The 20633-nt window shown below is 31.7% G+C and overlaps 1 protein-coding gene across 2 annotated transcripts; it reads left to right on the top strand.

The window, feature by feature from the left end:
• The first annotated feature begins 2683 nt into the window (after positions 1–2683).
• On the top strand, positions 2684–18960 carry LOC143068322 (uncharacterized). 2 transcript variants are annotated; one of them, XM_076242269.1, is made up of 4 exons: positions 2684–2961; positions 14582–14717; positions 18109–18325; positions 18652–18960. In XM_076242269.1, the coding sequence occupies exons 1-4, from the start codon at positions 2937–2939 to the stop codon at positions 18796–18798; spliced, it is 525 nt and encodes a 174-aa protein (XP_076098384.1). In that variant the 5' UTR covers positions 2684–2936; the 3' UTR covers positions 18799–18960. The 2 variants fall into 2 exon arrangements, with proteins under 2 accessions (XP_076098384.1, XP_076098383.1); XM_076242268.1 differs by lacking the exon at positions 2684–2961 and adding an exon at positions 11170–11355.
• The last annotated feature ends 1673 nt before the right edge of the window (positions 18961–20633 follow it).

The raw sequence follows: 20633 nt of genomic DNA on the forward strand, positions 1-20633 counted from the left end.
TGTGTTTTCAATTTGGTGGATTTAGGCTTACGATATTTCGGGCCTTTTGGATAACACATTTCACAAAGAAGTGCTATGGACAATATGCAGGTCATCAGTAATATTCTGTATCAACTTCACAATTAATACACGATGGTCTTGACGTACAGATTTTGGGTACTGACGTAATTAAACATCTTAATAACGTGTTAAAGAATTCTTTCATTTGTCTTTGTGTATATAACTTTTACTGGTTATAAAAAAGAAGATGTGATAAGATTGCCGATGAGACAACTGTCCACAAGAGACCAAAATGACACAGACATTAACAACTATAGGTGACTGTACTTAACGTACGAAAAGAAAATATATAATAGAATCTCAGATACAAACGTCATTATGTAATTAAACTATGATGACTTTTGTATTCTTGTCTTTCCTTTTTTCTAATGTGCTTTGTCTATATGCCTTAATTGTTTTTTAATGTGTATGACGTGGCTGATCCCCGAAAATGACTGTTTTGCTGAGTGCGAATTCGCATTGCTATAAGACATGTCTCGATATTTGTTTATTCAGCGTTCGTGTATTAAGCTACGAAAAGTTCTATTTGTGATTCTGATCGGATATTGTTTTGTTTATTACCGTTTGTAGATTTGATTCTATTAATATTTTCTTTACGTATATGTAAAAGTAAAGATAAGCAATCACCCATTTTATTTGTATGATTATAGTTTTAAGCAACTATGTGCACATAATTTTGGAAGAAAGGCCGACATTGTTAGTTGCACTATAACAAACACAATTCCATTCTTGTAATTGTTGTAAAATACATCAAATTTCATAATTAGAAACCGAATCTTGATTTTAATCTATTGTGACGTTACTTTTTGTGGCGTTGATGCATTCGTGTGACAGACACACAATTCGTTTTTTTTTATTAAGCTGTTTTTGTGTACTGTTCTAAATTGATTTAAGTTATTCGTTGTTATTCTGTGGTTATTATTTCGAAATGTAATATTATATCATTTATTTATGTATAACTCTGTCTTGGGTGTTCTTGCATTTATATGTCCTGTATTCCCGTCATGAAATATTGCAATTTTAGCGGTACATTGAACATTGCCAGAAAGTGCAAAGGTTCAACATACATTTTTTTTCTTAAAATGTCCTGTACCAAGTCAGGAATATGGCAGTTGTTATCTAAAAACTCGTTTCTATGTATGTTGCATTGTCGTTTTTCGGGGATTTTTCACTTTATTGTTCTGTTGTTTCGATGTTTACGTTAAGTTAATGTGTTTCCCTCGAATTTAGTTTGTGGCTAGAATTTGTTTTCTCTCGATCGATTTATGACTTTTGAACAGCGATATGCTACTGTTATTGTGCTATTGTAAATTTTTGCATTGTTGTCTTTCATATTTACTTATGCGCTTTCGTCGCTTTGTCTATATGCCTTTTTGTGCTTCTTTGTTACATATTTGTTTGTTTTTGTAGTGATTAAGATTATGACACAATGTTGACTGTTGAAACCCTATTTTTGACTTTTTCCCCTTTTATGTCTATTTGTTTTGTTCACACATCGTTGTCAATATGTTGGAATTTTATGCAGCTGTCATACAAGTGAGAGGTTTAGCTAGCTATACAACAGGTTTAAATCACCGTTTTCTACATAAGAAAATGCCTGAACTAAGTCATGAATATGACAGTTGTTATTGATTTGGTGTGTTTGAGCTTTTGATTTAACTATTTGATTAGGGACATTTTGTTTTGAATCTTCCTCGGAGTTCGTTTTTTTTGTGATTTTCAACTTTTTACGCGAAAGCATTCATGTTTTTGTTTACCGTCATGAAATAGCAATGTCACAGGTGAACAGAATTATATTAAGTTATTTTCTGTAGCCTAAATGTCGTCCTCCTATTCTCATTTATGTCACCAAGGAATGTGACGTGTCATCGTATTGTCACTTGTCATGATAGTGTACTACTGGTGTCGGAGAAAAGGCTTTCCCTTCTAGGAGACTTGATTTTACCCACGTTTTTTGTTGTGATGGTGATCTTTAGTTTTCTGTGTACTGCTTTGTGGAGTCATTTATTTTTTTTTTTGTTTGATCTTGGTGTTATTTGTCTTTCCTTGTATCATGTTTTTAAATACTTTGATACCTTTATATGTTTTAATCACATCAAGCAAGTACATACATGCATACACGTTATAGTTTGAAACTAAGTATGTTAGTGGTACTTGCAAATGTTGCACCATCGGCTTTACATATATAAATATTTTTATTACTTTATATGAATTATAAAGTAAGTAGTAAAAACTATTTATTATCAAGGGTTGCTAGTTTTCATTATAAAACTACAACAACTTTCAAATTGAATATCCATTTTAGTAACAAAAACATTAACACACATATTAACAGCATATGGTTTTATAATCAATCTTTAATGATAAAGTACCACCATACTTTCAACTTTCGTAGCATGTGCTTGTTGTTTATAATAACTTATCTAAAATGACACATTACACGTTTCTATTTGTAAAAGTGAGCAAACATTATTACCTCACTTGGTCAAATAATGAAGATGGAGAATATTTCAAATTTAATTATTTTTAAAAGAAAAGATAGGTCAGGTGTTTGATTAGTTGTATTAGCTATGTGTGAAATTGATTTAAAACTGAAATATCGTCATTTAATCTAATATTGTCCACGGCAAATCTCACCTAAACCTAATAATATTTCACAAACACGTTGAAATAATCGTTATACAGTGAATCTAATCAAAACAGTTGTATCTAACATTCAATTTCACTCTTTAAGTTCGAGATCAAATCGAGAGAAAAATATAACATTATTTTTAAGAACACTTGTGCTACTTTGGTATCCTGTCGAGTTAAGTAGCGTGAAAGACGATTCTATTCTCCATCTTTGGTTGGACTCCAGAGAGACCTAAAACAGACATATGAGTGTAAAAGATTTCCTCTTCAGTAAGTGCCACGTAAGTTTATGTTGTGTTTCCAAGTAACTTTATACCATTATATTTGTAGTATTCAATGAGTATAACTCGGTGATCAAAATATTCACTAAACAAGATTTTAAGTATTCGTCAACAGCTTGCCAACTGGCATAGGCATCTAAAGTTCACACTATGACTCTAAACCACGATCGAGCTAACATCATATATAAACTGATATAAAAATTTCCTGATTGTCCCTGGGTTAATTCATAAGTTGTAAATAATGGAATAACTTTCATTTTATCGAATTCAAATATCGTTATGCTGAAAAAACCTACTTTGAATTGGTGGAATATGTTTATGCTTCCTCAGTTTCAATTCTTCTTAATCATACATGTCTACAATGTAATCATAAAGACACTAATACTAGAACTTATTGAATACGCAATACAAGTAGGTGTTTTTCGTCAGTTTTCAACGGTCTCTTCTGTATACTTGCGCTTTCAGTGAAGTAATATATAACTTCATTTCCAAACTATATTAATGTGTCTTTTTATGTAGGGGTGGAATAGCAACGACATTGGTAAAGTAAAAAGAAACAGGAAAGGTTTTGTAAATAAAATTGAGAATGGAAATGGGAAATGTGTCAAAAAGAAAACAACCCGACCAAAAATAAAAAAAAACAACCGAGTGCCACAAATGGGTCTTCAAAACAGTGTGAAAATCCTGCACTCGAAGGCGTGCTTCATCTTCATAAACAGAAAGGTGTCAAAACATCGTGTTTAGCTTTAAACTGGCCCATGTCTAAAATTTAAAACTGAGTATCAAAGATTTGCAATCGACAAAGTTCTATCAGTAACAAAAACATAGAGAAATTTCATTTCAACCAATGAAGAAGTTCCTCACATAGACATGTGCATTGCTTTTTCACATCAACTTCCTTTTAAATCTCAACCATCGTTCTATAAAAAAAGTACACACAGAAATGCAAGAAAAGCAATGCAGGAAAAGAACTTAACTCTGCTAACTATAGAGCAAACTGATGTCGTTCAGTTATTTTAAACTATCCTGTTTTGATTTAATACTGTGTCGTTGGTTAGCCTCATTGACATTTCCCCTTCATGTTACGTTTAACAGATCTGATATAATATCTGTTAATTTGTTTGGAACGCCTTTTAGACCAGGTCTTATTAAAAGCTTTACAATTGTCATTTGTCCAAAAACATGGGGTATCAGTATAGTCTTTGTGTTGTCGGATTGCTGTATAATCGGCTTAAAAATCAAATCTTATTCATATATATTACAATACATCTTAGTCTCCAGATCGTCTCCAGTTGTTTTCTCAACAAAAGTAAAACAGAACTATAAAAAAACAACTATATTCATTCCTCAAGTCATGTAGCTTGTTTTTTCTGCCAATTATTTGATGATACAGTAATTATGGTCTCAAATGTGTATTTGACAACTATAAATATATATACGCTTTATTTGTAATCCACTAACACGCTAATGTTAAGATGATTTATAAGGTAGTGTAAATTTATTAAATTTTAATTTACAACCCTACTGCAAAATAGACCTACATCATAAACATTTCTACTGACGTATATGTAATATAATTAAGGTATATATGCATTTGATATTAGTTATGTCAATATTTGAATGGTGTGGCTTTAAATTTTAATAATGTTCAGGTAACTAACATCTAAGCTTATCTGTAGATGCTTACTATTATATTGAGTCCGATTTTAAAGGATAAAGCAAGGGAAGTGGCTTAAAAAGGTAAGATATATTTATTTCGCGTTGCTTTTAATTAAAGTTTATATAAAACTGATTTTCAAAATGATCTATAAAGTATTTTCTAAGCTTATTCGTTAAGTATAAAGGCTATAATAGAGATTTGTTTCATTGACACTCATATCATGCATCTTCTATTTCATATATAAAAGGTAAAAATGTCAAAAATTGAGGTACAGCAGTCGACATTGTGTTATTATCTTAATAGCTATAAAACAAACAAATATGCCAACAAAGAGAACTAAATGACATGTAGATAGTCTATAGACAAAGCACATAAGCAATCATGAAAGACACGAATACAAAAGTTGACCATAGCACACTTAAACTAATGAGGGATGTATAAATACCGAGCCACGTCAAAACGATATCAACAAAAATGGACAGTCAATCAGAGTTCAGTTTTTGACTGATAGATTTTTTTTTACACAAAACACGTGATAGAACGATAAGAATTTGTAGATAAAAAAAAATTAAAAGATTTATATGTCTTAAAAACCCAGTTACGATCATAAAACGATGATACACATATGGTGATACAAAATTTGTGAGAAGATTATTGGAGCAGTTATACTATTAACTAAAAGTCTTTAAATTCCAGTTCTTGCTTTGACCAGTCCTTAGAGACACTCTAATAGTGACAAGAAGAGACTTTGGTCACGACTTTGTTGTTCAAATCTGTCTTTGACAAAGTCACGGGTGTTTTTTTAATGGAAAACTTGTATACACCCAACTTGGCAGGGATTCGTACTGATATAAGGGACATTTCTGGAATTAAGTAACTGTGGATATTCGAGATTTAACAGAGAAAACATGACAAAAAAACTTTGTAGCAATAAACCAGTTATTGGTGTAACTTTGTTCTTCGTCATAAAAATTTCCCCTCGGTTTTTGAGTTCAGGGTATACCTTAATTAGTAAAATTGTCTGGCGTGCTGACTGTTGTATCAACTGTTAAATCCATATTCAAATTATTAAGTGATAATTTCTGTAAAAGCCTACAACATAATTTCTTTAAATATTTGTTATAGTTCGTATAATATTAAATGTGCAGACAAAGTCTGACAGTGATGGAAACAAGCCCTAAAGATAGAACTGTAGTTATTATGGAAGACTTTACACAAACGTGTTAGCTTCTGATAATTACTTTAGGCAACACATTCAGCAATTTATGAATTTTGAATGTTAAGTATTTTATGTAACACGAATTATATTAGTTTTCATTGTGAGATTATATTTCAAACGATTTATATTTCAACTCCCTCATGAAAAGTTGACTTTTCTGATTGGATTTCATTAATATATCCCCTATTAAAGACTAGAAATTAAAGGGAAAAAAAGACACGGCTTCCTCTGTCTAATTTTTAGACTAACATCTCGAATTTGACATAAACAGTCATCTCAGTACCAGAATTTATGATAAACGAGACAATGATTTTAATTTTGAAGTTATCAATCCCCCCAACCTCATTAGCCTATACACCAATTTCCGTATCAACTTCTCAAATAATACAGTATGGTCTTGAAGTATAGATTAGATTGGTACTGACGTTGTTTATCGTCTTTATAACGCGTTATACTGTTCTTTTATTTGTCTTTGTAATTTTGTACTTTCATTTGAGCTACTGTTCTTTGTCTATATGCCTTTTTTTAGTTTCTTTGGTACATATGACCTGTCTCTGTAATTATACATCTTTTCATTGTGCTATTGTTCTATGATATTTTTTTGTATTCTGGTCTTTCATTTTTGCTAATGTGCTTTTTCTATATGACTTTTTGTGTTTCTTTGGTACATATGACGTGGCTCTGAACTTGTACATTCCGTCATTATGTTATTGTGCTAAGGTAAATTTTTGTATGTGTTTGGTCTATATACATTTTTGTGCTACATTGTTACATATTTGTTTGTTTTATAGTGATTAAGATTATAACACAATGTTGACTGCTGAACTCATATTTTTGCCATTTTTACCTGTTATGTCTTTTTTTTTTTTTTTTTTTGTATTCACTCGTCGTTGTCAATATAATAGAATTTGATGCGAATGCAAAGTGAGAGGTTTAGTTAGCTATTAATAAAACCAGGTTTAATCCAAAATTTTCTACATAAGAAAAGGAATGTACCAAGTCAGGAGTATGACAGTTGCTATCAATTCGTTTGATGTGTTTGAGCTTTTGATTAGGAACTTTCCATTTTGAATTTTCCTCGGAGTTCAGTATTTTTGTGATTTAACTTTTGTCAAAATGACAACAACCCGACCATAGAGCAGAACATATCCGTAGCCACAATGCTCCGTCATCTTTTTTTTTTTCGATTGTGACATTACCGAATACATGTACGACTATTCATCGGATGGAGAACTGCTTTCTTCTTCTCCAGAACACCTCAGTTACCACAGAATTTCTGTTAATTTTTCTCAGACTTATTCTTTTTTCCTTTCAGCCTTTGGTATATTATCACCATTTTCAACCTTCAACATAATTTTGATAAAAAAAAAATGTTGTTAATTTGTTATTCGACTGACATCTGTGTTCTGCTCTTTTGTCGGTATGTTGTCTCTTTGACACATTTCCATTTCCATTCTCAATCTGTTTCTACTAATTTTGATATTTTTGTTCTACACGTACAAGTTTTAAATCAATACATAAAATATAACAACGTACACGTAATACAGAAAATGTTTTTAAGGAAAATCGAAAAAGCATGAACTCGAAACGGTAGGAGATCATGTGTGTTGTTGCCTTGGATACAATAACACTGCATCAACATCTATTGGAAGATAATGCGCTATCGTGTTTATTTTTAAGAGACTTCAATATATGTAATACTTTTATCATTCTCATTTATCATAACAAAAAAAAAACGCTGTTTGTACGTTAACGAACCATTGAATCACCCTACATAGACTGTTTGTACGTTAACGAACCATTGAAGCACCCTAGATAGACTGTTTGTACGTTGACGAACCATTGAATCACCCTAGACAGACGTTAACGAACCATTGAATCACCCTAGATAGACGTTAACGAACCATTGAATCACCCTAGATAGACTGTTGCAAGGCAAAATTTCAACCTATATCATACTGTCATTTTCCAGGGCATTCCAAATTTCAAAATGTCTCGGCCTAAATCCCGACCGATATAATTTTCAGAACATATATATATCTATTATTAAAGCTGTCAATTTGCTTATGTCCCGAATGTGCATAAAATATTTGCCACTGAACGTTACCTAGCAACAATCAATCAATAGTTTACTACATATTACATATTAATCGTTTAAATAATGCAAAATATGTTATGAACAATTACATAAAATTGACCTAACAAGCATTTCTTTGTTAATCAAGTTCTTCATTAATCGTCTAAGAATGAATCCGGAAATGTATTTTTAAAGAATTTTGGCAAATTATATGTATTTAAAAAATGAATGATATTGACATTCTCATCTCAAACCGAAATTTTATCGAAAGTATTTAGCTTTCTTATGATTTGCAATATCATTTCAAATTTGATTTTTATCCTAAACATGCATAACATGTTTGCCACTGGACGTTAAAGTACTATTGATTTCAGAAGTAATGGCGGCGTGGCTGTGAATATATTTTTTTCATTATTGGATATATCTTATGAAATTGTGAAAAATCTTTTACGTTTGTTATTTTAACAACTGGTATGCCATATCGAGTCATACAGCAACGTTCCGACCTAATCAGTGAAATAAATAAAGTGGAATTTGGTCTTGCTCTTTATGCATCTTATTAATTTAACATTGAAATAATATGACATTTCGATCTGAGCAGAATTAAAATCCGAAGTTTAAGAAAATCCCTAGTTATATATATTTTTTCCTTTCTCTTTTTCTTTTCAACATCTTCATAACATTTATTAGAGGTTTAAATCACGGGTGTCATTCGGTTTAACGAGAGAAATGATCGTGAAAGAATATCTAACGGGAGTCAAGTATTGCGAGACGATCGTGAAAGCTCTGGTACCGGATCGTGAAAGACATTTAATGTAAATTCTAGTTTAGTATCTGTAAAAAAATTGCTAAATATTTAAAACGCGGAACAAATCCGAACAAAAAAATATGTCTGTCAAAATGGTTCAACTTCCTCAACATTACTGTGCAATAAGATAAAGAAAATATGCAGTACTTTGTGGGAAAAAAAAAAACACAAAAGGCGCAATGCATGTCTGTGGAATTAATTTAAAAAAACACGCTATTTGTTCCTATAATGGTAATATTTCAATGTATACTTGAAATTTAATCTTTGGTGTATCTGATAATATAGTAAAATAAAAGTATGCTCTTCCCTTAAAAGCGTTAATTTGTTTATGAAAACCTTGAATTTTGTTGAATTTTCATCAAACTTGATCGTGAAAGATTAGGCAACGCATTATTTTGATCGTGAAAGATAATGCGTGACCAGACTTAATACTACTAATTAGAAGTCAATATTTCTTTTACCATTTGATATACCTGCAATTGATTGAATCCTGTAACTATTTTGATAAGAATGAATATTAAAGCTCAATTCAGGTAGACCACCACTACTTAGCCAATAGTATGGGTATGCAACGTTTAAACCAAAATGTTAAGCATCAACCAAAAACTTATAGAAACTGACAAATGTAAAAGTTCTGTTTGGCCAATTCATTCGGAACATAAGGTCGAAAGTATATGAACCCTGACCGACAGTCAGACATAGACATCTTACTATCATTCAATATATCAAATACAATTGACGTCATATATGAACCATGCAAACAGAAATGTACACCATACACCAAATACCGTGGCGCTATAGCATACAGGTATATAAACAAAAGGCCAAACAACATCAAACGACCATTGCTAAATGATGCATGATAATGAGGTCAATGTTATTGGAATACTTGCAGAAGTCGAAAATGTACACCTTACAAACATAACAACAGACAGTTATCATAAAGCTTAACGAATCCTCAATACGGACTGGACCACAAAACTAAATCTTCATCCATGAGTCTCCAATATACAAAATGTAGTTATTCTATAACTCGTACTTCACATGGCATTAAAAACCTTTATCCTACAATCAGCCAACTATTATACAAATAACATGTTCAAATGCAAAAATAATTATTTGTTTGTAATATTTGTTCTTGTACAAAAAAAAATCTCCTGTTACCCCGCTTATATCTTGAGCAAGCGAGAATATGGACTGTCTTTATGCGTACCAGTTTATTTTTGGCTCCTCTTTGAGGTCCATGTTTAAACAAACGTTTCAAGTGCCGGATGTAACTTGCAGGATAATAACAATATACTTACATTCAATTTGGTTGATAATATCAGGAACATAAATTATATATACTGTTTCCAGATAATATAAAATTTGCTTTTTTTGGCGACTGCACTATGTCCTACAGTGATATTGGAAGTTGCGTGGCACCAAATCATCATTACAGGGTTGCATTCAATATCGTAGCGGCTACGTAGTGATAAGTAGATTTTGGCTATTGAACGTGTAGCTATAGACTAGTCGTAACATAGATATTGATAGAAGATACGTAGCCGCTACGATATTGTACTCAACCCATGTAGGATTTTCTTAAAATATTGATACTTTAAAATGACTAATTGAGGATCTGGGCGAATCTAGTTTTTCGAATATAATTGAAGAATAATTTGAACGTTTTCGTAGCATCAGATCTTTCACGATCTTCAATAAGCGGTACGTGATCTTTCGCGATCTGAAAAATCAATTTTGTGTATATATTTCTTTTTTTAACAAGTTTCAAATTATGTTTATACAAAATAACTATGAGAACCATTTGATTCATTCAAATTGAATGCCCTCATTCGGATAAAAGTAGTTTATTTTATTCGAATTTGTGAAAAAATCATGTTTGTTTACATTTTTTATGTCATTGAAATGTCGAGAAGCAATCTGTCTTTTGTTGTTTTGTAAAAACTATGTACTTTTATAACTGGATTTTCTCTCACATACTGATAGTTTTATTTTGTTGTAAATTTGTCTGTGTAATTAATTATATTAGATTATTTACTGATATGTCTTCTCGATTAAATGTCTTTCACGATCCGGTACCAGAGCTTTCACGATCGTCTCGCAATACTTGACCCCTGTTAGACATTCTTTCACGATCATTTCTCTCGTTAAACCGAATGACACCCACGTAAATGAGTACGAATGTACTAAATGCTTGCTGATGCTTGAAATTTTAGTGCTCTTTTAGGAATTTTGAGATTGTTAACAAAATTCCCCATGGACATAATTCAAATCTGTTTATGCTGAAATAAGATGGCTAATCCTTGCTTTCCACTGTGATCTTAGCAAATATATCTTTTTAATGATCTGTTCAACACGCTTCTAAAATAAAATGTCATAAATAATGCAAGTGAATTGAGTTTGAAATTCTCATTTACAAGCAGATTATCTTACTTGTTTCTCAAAATCAATAAACGGTATAGGTTTACCAAAATTGTTACTTAAACCGGAGAATGAGTGGATATAGTGCTGTATGTTCCGAGAAAATGTGTCCTCAAATGGACGAAAATGTGAAGAAAAAATTAACAAGGATATCAAATGAATCGGACATTTTGGGGAAAATGATTGAGCTTTCTGGTAAGTCGTGTATGTTAGGAAACATGAATAGTACAGATCATTGCTTGACCATATAATGTTTGGCCTTTTTTTTTAAATTGGAATTATATAAAATTACAGACATTGAACCAAAATTTTTCAACGTTTTTACTATGAAAAAATTAAGAAGGTGTTTTATGATTGCCAATGTATGTTTTAACCATCACAAAGATGTATATGATACCGATTTCAGGGCATACGAAAAAAGTAAAAACACAAAAATACTGAACTCCGAGGAAAATTCAAAAAGGAAAATCAAAAATCAAAAGGCAAAATCAAAAGTCCAAACACATCAAACGAATGGATAACAACTGTCATATTCCTGACTTGGTACAGGCATTTTCTAATGTAGAAAATGGTGGATTGAACCTGGTTTTATAGCTAGCTAAACGTGTTTTGTTAGAAATAAATAGTTACAGAAGGATGCGTAATATTAGAATCGTTGACTTTTTCGGATAAAAAACAAAATGAAATTCTGCAATATAAAATAATACTAACATGAGCTGCTTTGATTTAGTTCGTTTGGTTAAAGTCAACTCTTTACATCAAATATGATTTTAAAATGACTTTTCACGAATATTGCCTGACGTTAAATCAAGTTATGGTTTCACCCCTGCAGCCTCTAAAGAGATACCTTCACCTTTGTCATTCAGAAACATTCATTAAATTTGTTCCAGCATATAGGAGCAGTAACCCTCTATATCTATGTATCAAGCAAACTCCTGACAGGACATTAAATATTAGGAATACCGAACCAACTAGGCAACAGATATTCCTGACATCAAAGTCTTAATACCTCTGGAACTAAACACATATTTGTACTTTTTGATTAATATTGATTAAATGAGTGCTTGACGTAGTCTGTTAAACATCTTGTGGCAAATATCTCACGCATTTTATGGAAGGAATAAATTCACGAATCGAAAATGTTGGTGCTGCAATGGAGGTAAACCGGTATTAAGGGCGGGAAGTTGATACTGACCGAAATTGTACCTTGTAACGATAAAAATTTCGAGCAGTATTATCATCCGCAGACTCAAAATTCGACCATTCAAAACACTGGAGTTGGTGTTTTGTGCACAAATTGTGTACTCCGAGTATACTGAGTAAATTTTTATGACCGATGACCTATAAATGTAACGTCTCCATTTCGACTCGACGTGCCTGTATATTTATCCATCCCGTACGACCGGCCCATGATAACAAGGGTATTACTGCTTAACTGGAGAAAAACGTAGATGACCATATTTTCATACCTCATTTAAATCTCCAGAAGAATGGGTTATGTTTATCGCCTTCATCATACAATAAGTGTTGAGTCTTGTGTCAAGTAGTCATTCAATAACCACAAATAAACGACCCTTAATAACTAACAAGAGGGGTTGATGGCTGTATAAGTACACCTGTAATCATGAATAATGATCATACCTTATACAGCATTGTTACTTATTGCTACAGTTAATTGTTTTTGTATATGGCAATACAATTTTGTAATACATCACTACTCACACTTTAAAACTTGTACAATCTTTCTTCAGTCCAAATTTAAGTGTAAGTTTCGTTGACTTTTGCCCACGAAACGAAGTCTGTTTGTCTACGAAGCGTAAATTGAAGATCAATTTGAATGAACAGATAATTTTGAGGGTATCGTGTGACATTAAATGATTCGTTTGGTAGAGCTATATTTCCAATCGGAAAAAACAAATGTTTCAATTTGAGTATCACTTCTGACCAGTAGTTATATATTGTATCTAGCAGAAATGCCAAAAAGTTGTATACTTAGTACCTGTATATTTTGTCGTTTAATTAGATTGATAGTTATTTTTTTGCGGGAAATTTAGTTGAAGCAAAATACACAATGAGTGTTGAACAATTCTTTTTGATATCAAAAGTTGTGTTTTAGTTTTGTTGAACTCGTGTTAGTAGTTTAGATAACTTGTCGCTCGACGGATACAACATATCGATACTTTTTGAAGATAAAAATAACATGTGTAAACTCGTAGAAAGGTTTATGAGCAAATATAACAGGTGTCACAAGTCTTATGCTTTGTTATGTGTCATTGAAATCCACTAAGTATAAAGATAAAGAATGAGTCCCTGATGAAAACGAGAAAGAACAAACTGCCTTCTTTTATAATTCAATAAGCTTGTAAAGTGGTATATAATAAATGGAATGACCCACAGATGAACATTGACAAATAGTCCTTTTATGCCGTTGTACTAATTTGTCTTGAAAAACTCCACTTAAAGACACATTAATCATGCTGAATAGGAATTCCGAACTCTTGGAGAAAATAAATCTACTCTAATAGTGTTAACATTTTGCTAATTAACAGATATATGATAAAGTCTAAATTTTGTATTCTTTTTTTCTGTCTACATACAAATACTTTATTTGTCGTCTGTTCTTCTCTGGTATATATGAGCGAAACTTGGACGATCTGTACTTTAATAAAATTTCACTGGTGAATTATTCCTGCATGTCAGTCAAGGTGCAGCTTTAAAAGATAACTTTAAACCAAAAAACAAGGGCTAGTTTCCACTGTATATGATTTCGATGAAGCAAAACTTCTTTCTTGACCTTTTACTTTGTTTCTGTACCAAATTAGGAATTTGACAGTTGTTATCCATTCATTTGATGTCTTTGAGCTTTGATTTAGCGATTGGATAAGGGACTTTCCGTTTTGAATTTCTCTCGTAGTTTGAAGTATTTTTGTGATTTTACTTTTTGCTATGGTGGTCTCTTAACAAATGTAAATATCGTCAATTTTAACAAGATGCTTTAATTTTTACTATTGAAGCAAGTAATGAAATTGGGAACAAGAAGGGCCAACAAAGTCATCCGTATGTATTTTATTGGCATTCAAAGTATTCAAAAACAATTCATTCAGTTAAATCTTTATTGGATTAAATAGTTCACTTCACTACTGTTCAAAACCAATATATCTACCCAACAATTATAAAATCAACCTAATATAGGTACTTGAGAGACCGATTTATTGTGTTAAATCCAATAACCAAGGCTTCTCTGTCAAATACACTTTGATTAAGGAATAGAAAAAAATTAATAAAACTGGGATATAATAAAGTGAATACGGATTACAAATTTTCATATAAACTTATCACGCATTTCATACGCAAATTCGGGTGTCTATATGGTCATTTAATGATGTAAGAAATGATATTTTTGATTTTGCGATATTCACAGGTGGAATGGGTTGTTCTGGGTCTACAGGACCACAGCCTGGACTCACAGAAAGTCACACGACTACAGTTAAAAAGTCATGGGCCAATTTTGTCAAGAAAGGAGATTTGACGGACCTAGGAATGCCAATGTTTATAAAGTAAGTTTGGAATGGTATAAATAGGCTGTTTTTATTTAAGACGTTTGTAGACAAATTGTAGATTAAATCTCAGTTTTGAAAATAGAAACAAAAATGTATATTATATTCAACCTAAATAAGTTAATGGCATCTAATTTTATAAAAACGCGTTTATAACAATAAGGAAACGCCAACGAACAAAAGGAACCCACGTAAGTATGAGACTTGTTATTTAAAAGGAGAAAACTTTTCAACTTACAATAGTAAAATTTTTAAATTATGCATTCGAAGAAAAGTTGAAAGAAGCGTCTACTTTGCAAAGAAATAAAAAATAAATACGAAGACAATTAGAATATATAATTTGTTCTAAAAGATTCATGTTATCAGTACAATGACAGGTTATTGCCTTCACAATGGTATCAATTCCAGTAGTTTATAAAATATTTATACCGGTACCATGATACTTGACATTTGATGTCGCTGCCATCAACTATATAATTGATACCACGAATGGAAAAGAAATCAGTATAACACAATAATATATTAGAAGTAAAAGAGAATAATATACAGCTTCACGCAATAAACTGGAAATTGAAATGAATTCTGTCTGCTTTCCGGCGGGATTGAAGCTTAAGAGTTATCTGTATTTTATATTTTAAACGCTCATCAATCAAGGTTAATTCAGTTCCTTATGTATTTGAGTCTCCGCTCTGTAACATTGGTTATACAAAAACACTCTTCTTATCTAGTAATATCAAAATAATTTTAATGTTGATGTTTTGTTCAATTTATGTTGTGAAAATTTTCATTCGAACCGTGTTAAATTTTACAACTATTTTACAATACAAATACTAATAAAAGCAATTAAATGATATCAAATTGTACTTAATAGTTTGCATATCTGCTCAAAAAGTGTGTCAACGCTTAAAATGAAACCAGCTTGCTATGAACATAAATCCCAATAAATGTCGCTTTTTATCAATTGGTTTTTATTGCTTACTTTTGATACGGTATGAAGATTACTTAAGAGTTGATTGCTTCTTTTTGTAACTTCATTAGGGTGTAAAAGCGTTGACCGCTGTACATTTTGTATGAAGCGAAGAGGCGCTTCATTCTAAAAATGTGCGCACGGTCTACGCTTTTACAACCCTATGAAGTTACAAAAAGAAGCATTCACTACTTATAATTACATTTTTTAGTTGGGATCATGAAAACACGAATTTTATCAACTTTTTATTTAATTCACCTGTGCACTTTATTGTGGGACCTCGTGTTATCATGAATGATAAGTTTTATTGAGTAATGCAATTGCTTAAGAAATAACACGTGATGTGCAGTTAGCCAATCAGAATAACGTATTATAATGAAACATACATCTAATGTAATTATTCGTTGTTCGATGCCGTATACGGTAACCGCGGGCTGTTACATCCTTGTCCACTGTCATATAGTTTTCTCATTGACAATCATTCTACAACTCACATTGTTTTCATTTTGATAAAAGGTATGGACGCTTATCAAAACGGAAGACCTGTGCTATTATTTTTCTTTTGGGTTTTAATTGGTTTCTGTGCAATTGCCGTATTTTCAACAATCGCCCTAGTTTTCATACGTTTATCATATACATGTGAATGTATTCCTCTAAGGTATTCCATTAATTTACTGTGACAATATATTGTTTTCTCACGTCGTCCCGATGAAAAAATGTATAGTCTGAAGAAATCATTAAATAGTAGAATATCAAAAATACATAACTCCAAAAAAAAAAAAAAAACAAAAAAACAAAAAAAAACCTGCAGGTCCCATAAAAAATGGTTGAATCAAAAGAATTGATACAGGCATTTCTGTTGTATAGACAATGGTTGATTAAACCTAGTTTTATAGCTAGCTAAACCTCTCACGTGTATGATAGTCGCGTAAAATTCCATTATATTGACAACAATGTGTAAGCAAAACAAACAAAAGTAAAAGGTAAAAAAACAGCAGTCATCATAAGCAAAAATTAAGAAAAAAAATAATACAAAAAAAAAAAAAACAACCCAAAATGGCGAGATGTTTTTAAAAATACCGAGCAACGCCAAAAGGATATTGCCAAAAATGAACTAAATTGTAAAGGTTGAAAGTATACAAAGACTAATAAAACTAACACTTTAACACGAAATTAAATAGTGGATTCATCTTGGTTTTATAGCTAGCTTAACCTCTCACTTGTATGACAGTCGACAACAGTTCTATTATATTGACCAAAAAAAAAGTATAAACGTCAAAAATTGGGGCATAGCAGTCAACATTATAAAATTATCTTAATCACTAAAAAAAACAAAGAAAAACAAAATGGAATATAGACAAAGTACATAAGCAAACATGAAAGACAAGAACTCAAAATTGACCATAACACAATGACGGGATGTATAAGTACTGATCCACGTCATAAGTATATGATAAAACATGGTTAAGCTTGTTATAAAATAAATATACAAGGACAAAAAAGGGAAACTTATACTTCAAGACCGTCATGTATTATTGATGAAGTTGCTACTGAATAATAACCAACATGGTCTTGGTATCTTTGATGAATTTATTTAGAAAATGACATAATTCGGGTTCATCATCTTTCTGTTCAGACACGGGTAACGTTTTATAAAGTCTGAGTATCAGCTGCAAGCTCTAGAAAACCGAATGAGTTGGGAAATGTATATCCCATATGCAGGTGAAGATGGTATATTGTGTGGAAATACGTTTGTAATATATTCTAGTACTGAGACGAAAGGCTTATGATTCTCCAAATTCATTCTTCTTAAATGATATGCTCTTGTATGTGGGATTACCTGATTTCTCTTTTATTATTAGTTACATCATAGTAGTATATGAACTTTAAAATAGTGCAGTTTTCGTTTTGTTTTGATTCATTGTTTTTACTTGTGATGACATTTAGACATTCTCCGCACCCTCTCATAATGCAAAAGTTTGAAATAAAAACCAGTATAAAGTTTATAATACAACAAAATGTAGGGGAGGATCCAATCATTTCAAAAAGGGGTCCCAACCCATGAGAAAAAAGGGGGTCCAACTGTATGTCCCCTTCAAAAACATAGCTTGTCCAAAAAAGGGAGGGGTTCCAACCCCCGGAACCCTCTTCCTGGATCCGCCACTGAAATGAGACGTTCATTTGATGTATTGAATATTTCTAACCGTATATGGTCCTTATGCACATACACATTTGCACATTACAATATACGCTTCTGGGTTTTGTTCATTATTGAAAGCCTTATAATAACCTATACCGGTAATAAACTTATATATGTCATTTGGGGTCTGGTGGAGAGTTGTTCAATTGGCAATTTTACAACATCTTCTTATTTTTATAATTACAAATGTATAACTAATTTTCCTTTTTCTTATATTCTTACAGATTGTTTGAAGAAGCCCCAGAGGTTAAGCCATTGTTTAAATTTGCAGACACAAGTAACAGTAACGAAAATATCAAGTTGCGAAATCACGTCAAAGGTGTGTTCGAAGTTGTTGGTGTAGCAGTTGATACGATCGATGATTTAACGAAGCTGAATTCGATAGTTGTTGATCTTGGCAGTCGACATTTCCACTACGGAACCAGGCGAGAACATTTACCGGCATGTATTCATTGTTATCCTTTAGTATTTCGCGTGTAACGGACTTCTATCAATATAATATAAAAATTCTTTAATTGTTTTTTTTTAAAAACCAAGTAACATCAGCAAGCTTTTTCATTCAAGGAAGCATATCAAAATTAAATGTTTATATTTGAACACAACTGAGAACAAAACTCGTGCATTGAAGCATTGAAACATACAAAAATCTACACACGAAAATAACACTAGGCAAAGTCAATTTTGAAAGAAAGATAATAAATATTTAGATATAGACATTCTCAGTATCTCTGAGATGAGTATTTGTAATATTAATACTTTATTTTTAGGTTGTTGGCAAGTGTTTGATTCACGCCCTATCCGAAGGCCTCGGTGATGAATTTACAGAAGATACAAAAAATGCCTGGCTTTCCTTTTACAACTGGTTGGGAGGTTGTTTCGCAAAGGGAGTTTCCACAGAATCTCGGAAGAAATAGTTGATTTCATAATAGTAAACCCCATCTATTCATTTTTCATGTCATATAACTGTCATTACGTTATACTGCAGAAGTGTAATTCAGTTTTATAAATTGCATTACTGTGTTGAAATATAACAGACATTGGTTAAGAAAAATCAAAATAAATTATCATCATCATTAGTTAAATCTTTTTACTTCAACGTATCTCGAAATTTCATTCTTTTAATTGAATTATAAATTAAAATGTTCTTCCAAATTTAAATTACTAACATGAGCAACACGACGGGTGCCACATGTGCAGCAGGACCTGCTTACCCTTCAAGAGTACCTGAGATCACTTTTTAATCCTTTTGATTGCTTCGAGTTCTAAAAAATTTCATTGTTTTTACCACTTTATGGAAGTGAAGAATTGCATTCATTGTAATCTCTAAGATGTCATTACAATCGTAAGCATATCGAATCAACTTAGAAATGTACATGCCATAAGAGCAAACGAAATATCACCGTCAAGAAATTAAAAAAAAAATACGCATTATTATATATATTTATTTAGGGCTTTGGTGGTAAAGAGAAGAACTTGCGCACACTGTATGAAAAAAAAGGATATTGTTTAAAAAAAAACCCGACAACCCAAACACATGAAAAAAATAACACACAACATTACATACATTTAAATGTAACCATAAATTTTAGACTCCGTGTGATTTAGAGATTTACGTATTGTATGGGATCTACACTTTTCTCATGTTGACCCCTAGAAGAAAATGGATGATCTAAAGCAAAAGGATGCTAAGGAATTTTGGCGACTTCTTAATGAAAACAAAAGTACAGCTCAGCCTAAGATTGATTTCGACAAATTAGTCTCATATTTCAAAGAGTTAAACAGTGATCTGAGAGATGATACAGAAGAGCAACAAATTAAAAGTAATATTTCCCACGAAGAAATAAACGATGAGTTAAATAGCAGAATAACAAAACATGAAATTCTTAAAGCGCTGAAAAATCTGAAAAATAACAAAGCATGCGCCGAAGACAAACTGATTAATGAATATTTAAAAACATCCGCTCATGTTCTTATAGACATATATGTGAAAATTTTCAACCTAGTTTTCGACTCCGGAAAAATCCCAAAACAATGGGTCCAAGGAATGATAAAACCTGTCTACAAGAACAAAGGTGACAAACGCAACCCCAAAAATTACAGACCAATAACTATTGTGAGCTGTTTCGGAAAAGTCTTTACAGCGGTATTAAATGAACGCCTTAAAAAATTCTCAGATCAAACATCTCTTCTTAAAGAAAATCAAAATGGTTTCCGAGAAAAATACTCAACAATTGATTGCGCGTTTCTTCTGAACTCTCTAATTGAAGTTTTACAACACTCAAAAAAGAAACTATTTTGCGCATTTGTAGACTTTGAAAAGACCTTCGATACGGTTAATCGTAATTTCTTATGGTTTAAAATGTTGAACAACAATTTAAAGGGGGAAATATTTAATACTATTTTTAGCATGTACCAGAATATTAAATCCAGCTTGAGCTATAATGGTCAAATTTGTGAACCTTTCGCTTGTGAAATCGGTGTCAGACAAGGAGAAAATCTGTCACCGTTTTTATTTTCTTTATACTTGAATGACCTAGAAGACTATCTCATCACGGAAAATGTTTTAGGTATGAACACAATAAGTAAAGATATAGAAGAAAAACTTGGAACTTTAATACAATTATTCATAATTCTCTACGCAGATGACACTGTAATCATGGCAGAATCACCAGAACAACTGCAACATGCACTTAACAAAAAGTATTGCGAAACCTGGAAGATGCGAGTAAATGTTGATAAAACTAAGATC

Source organism: Mytilus galloprovincialis, chromosome 3, assembly GCF_965363235.1.
Source record: "Mytilus galloprovincialis chromosome 3, xbMytGall1.hap1.1, whole genome shotgun sequence".
In the NCBI taxonomy this organism is placed as follows: Eukaryota; Metazoa; Mollusca; class Bivalvia; order Mytilida; family Mytilidae; genus Mytilus; species Mytilus galloprovincialis.

Coding starts and splice junctions, on each gene's coding strand:
- LOC143068322 (XM_076242268.1), top strand. CDS start 11,232: ATGAGTGGATATAGTGCTGTATGTTCCGAGAAAATGTGTCCTCAAATG. Junction 11,356..14,581: donor GAAAATGATTGAGCTTTCTG/GTAAGTCGTGTA, acceptor CGATATTCACAG/GTGGAATGGGTTGTTCTGGG. Junction 14,718..18,108: donor GGAATGCCAATGTTTATAAA/GTAAGTTTGGAA, acceptor ATATTCTTACAG/ATTGTTTGAAGAAGCCCCAG.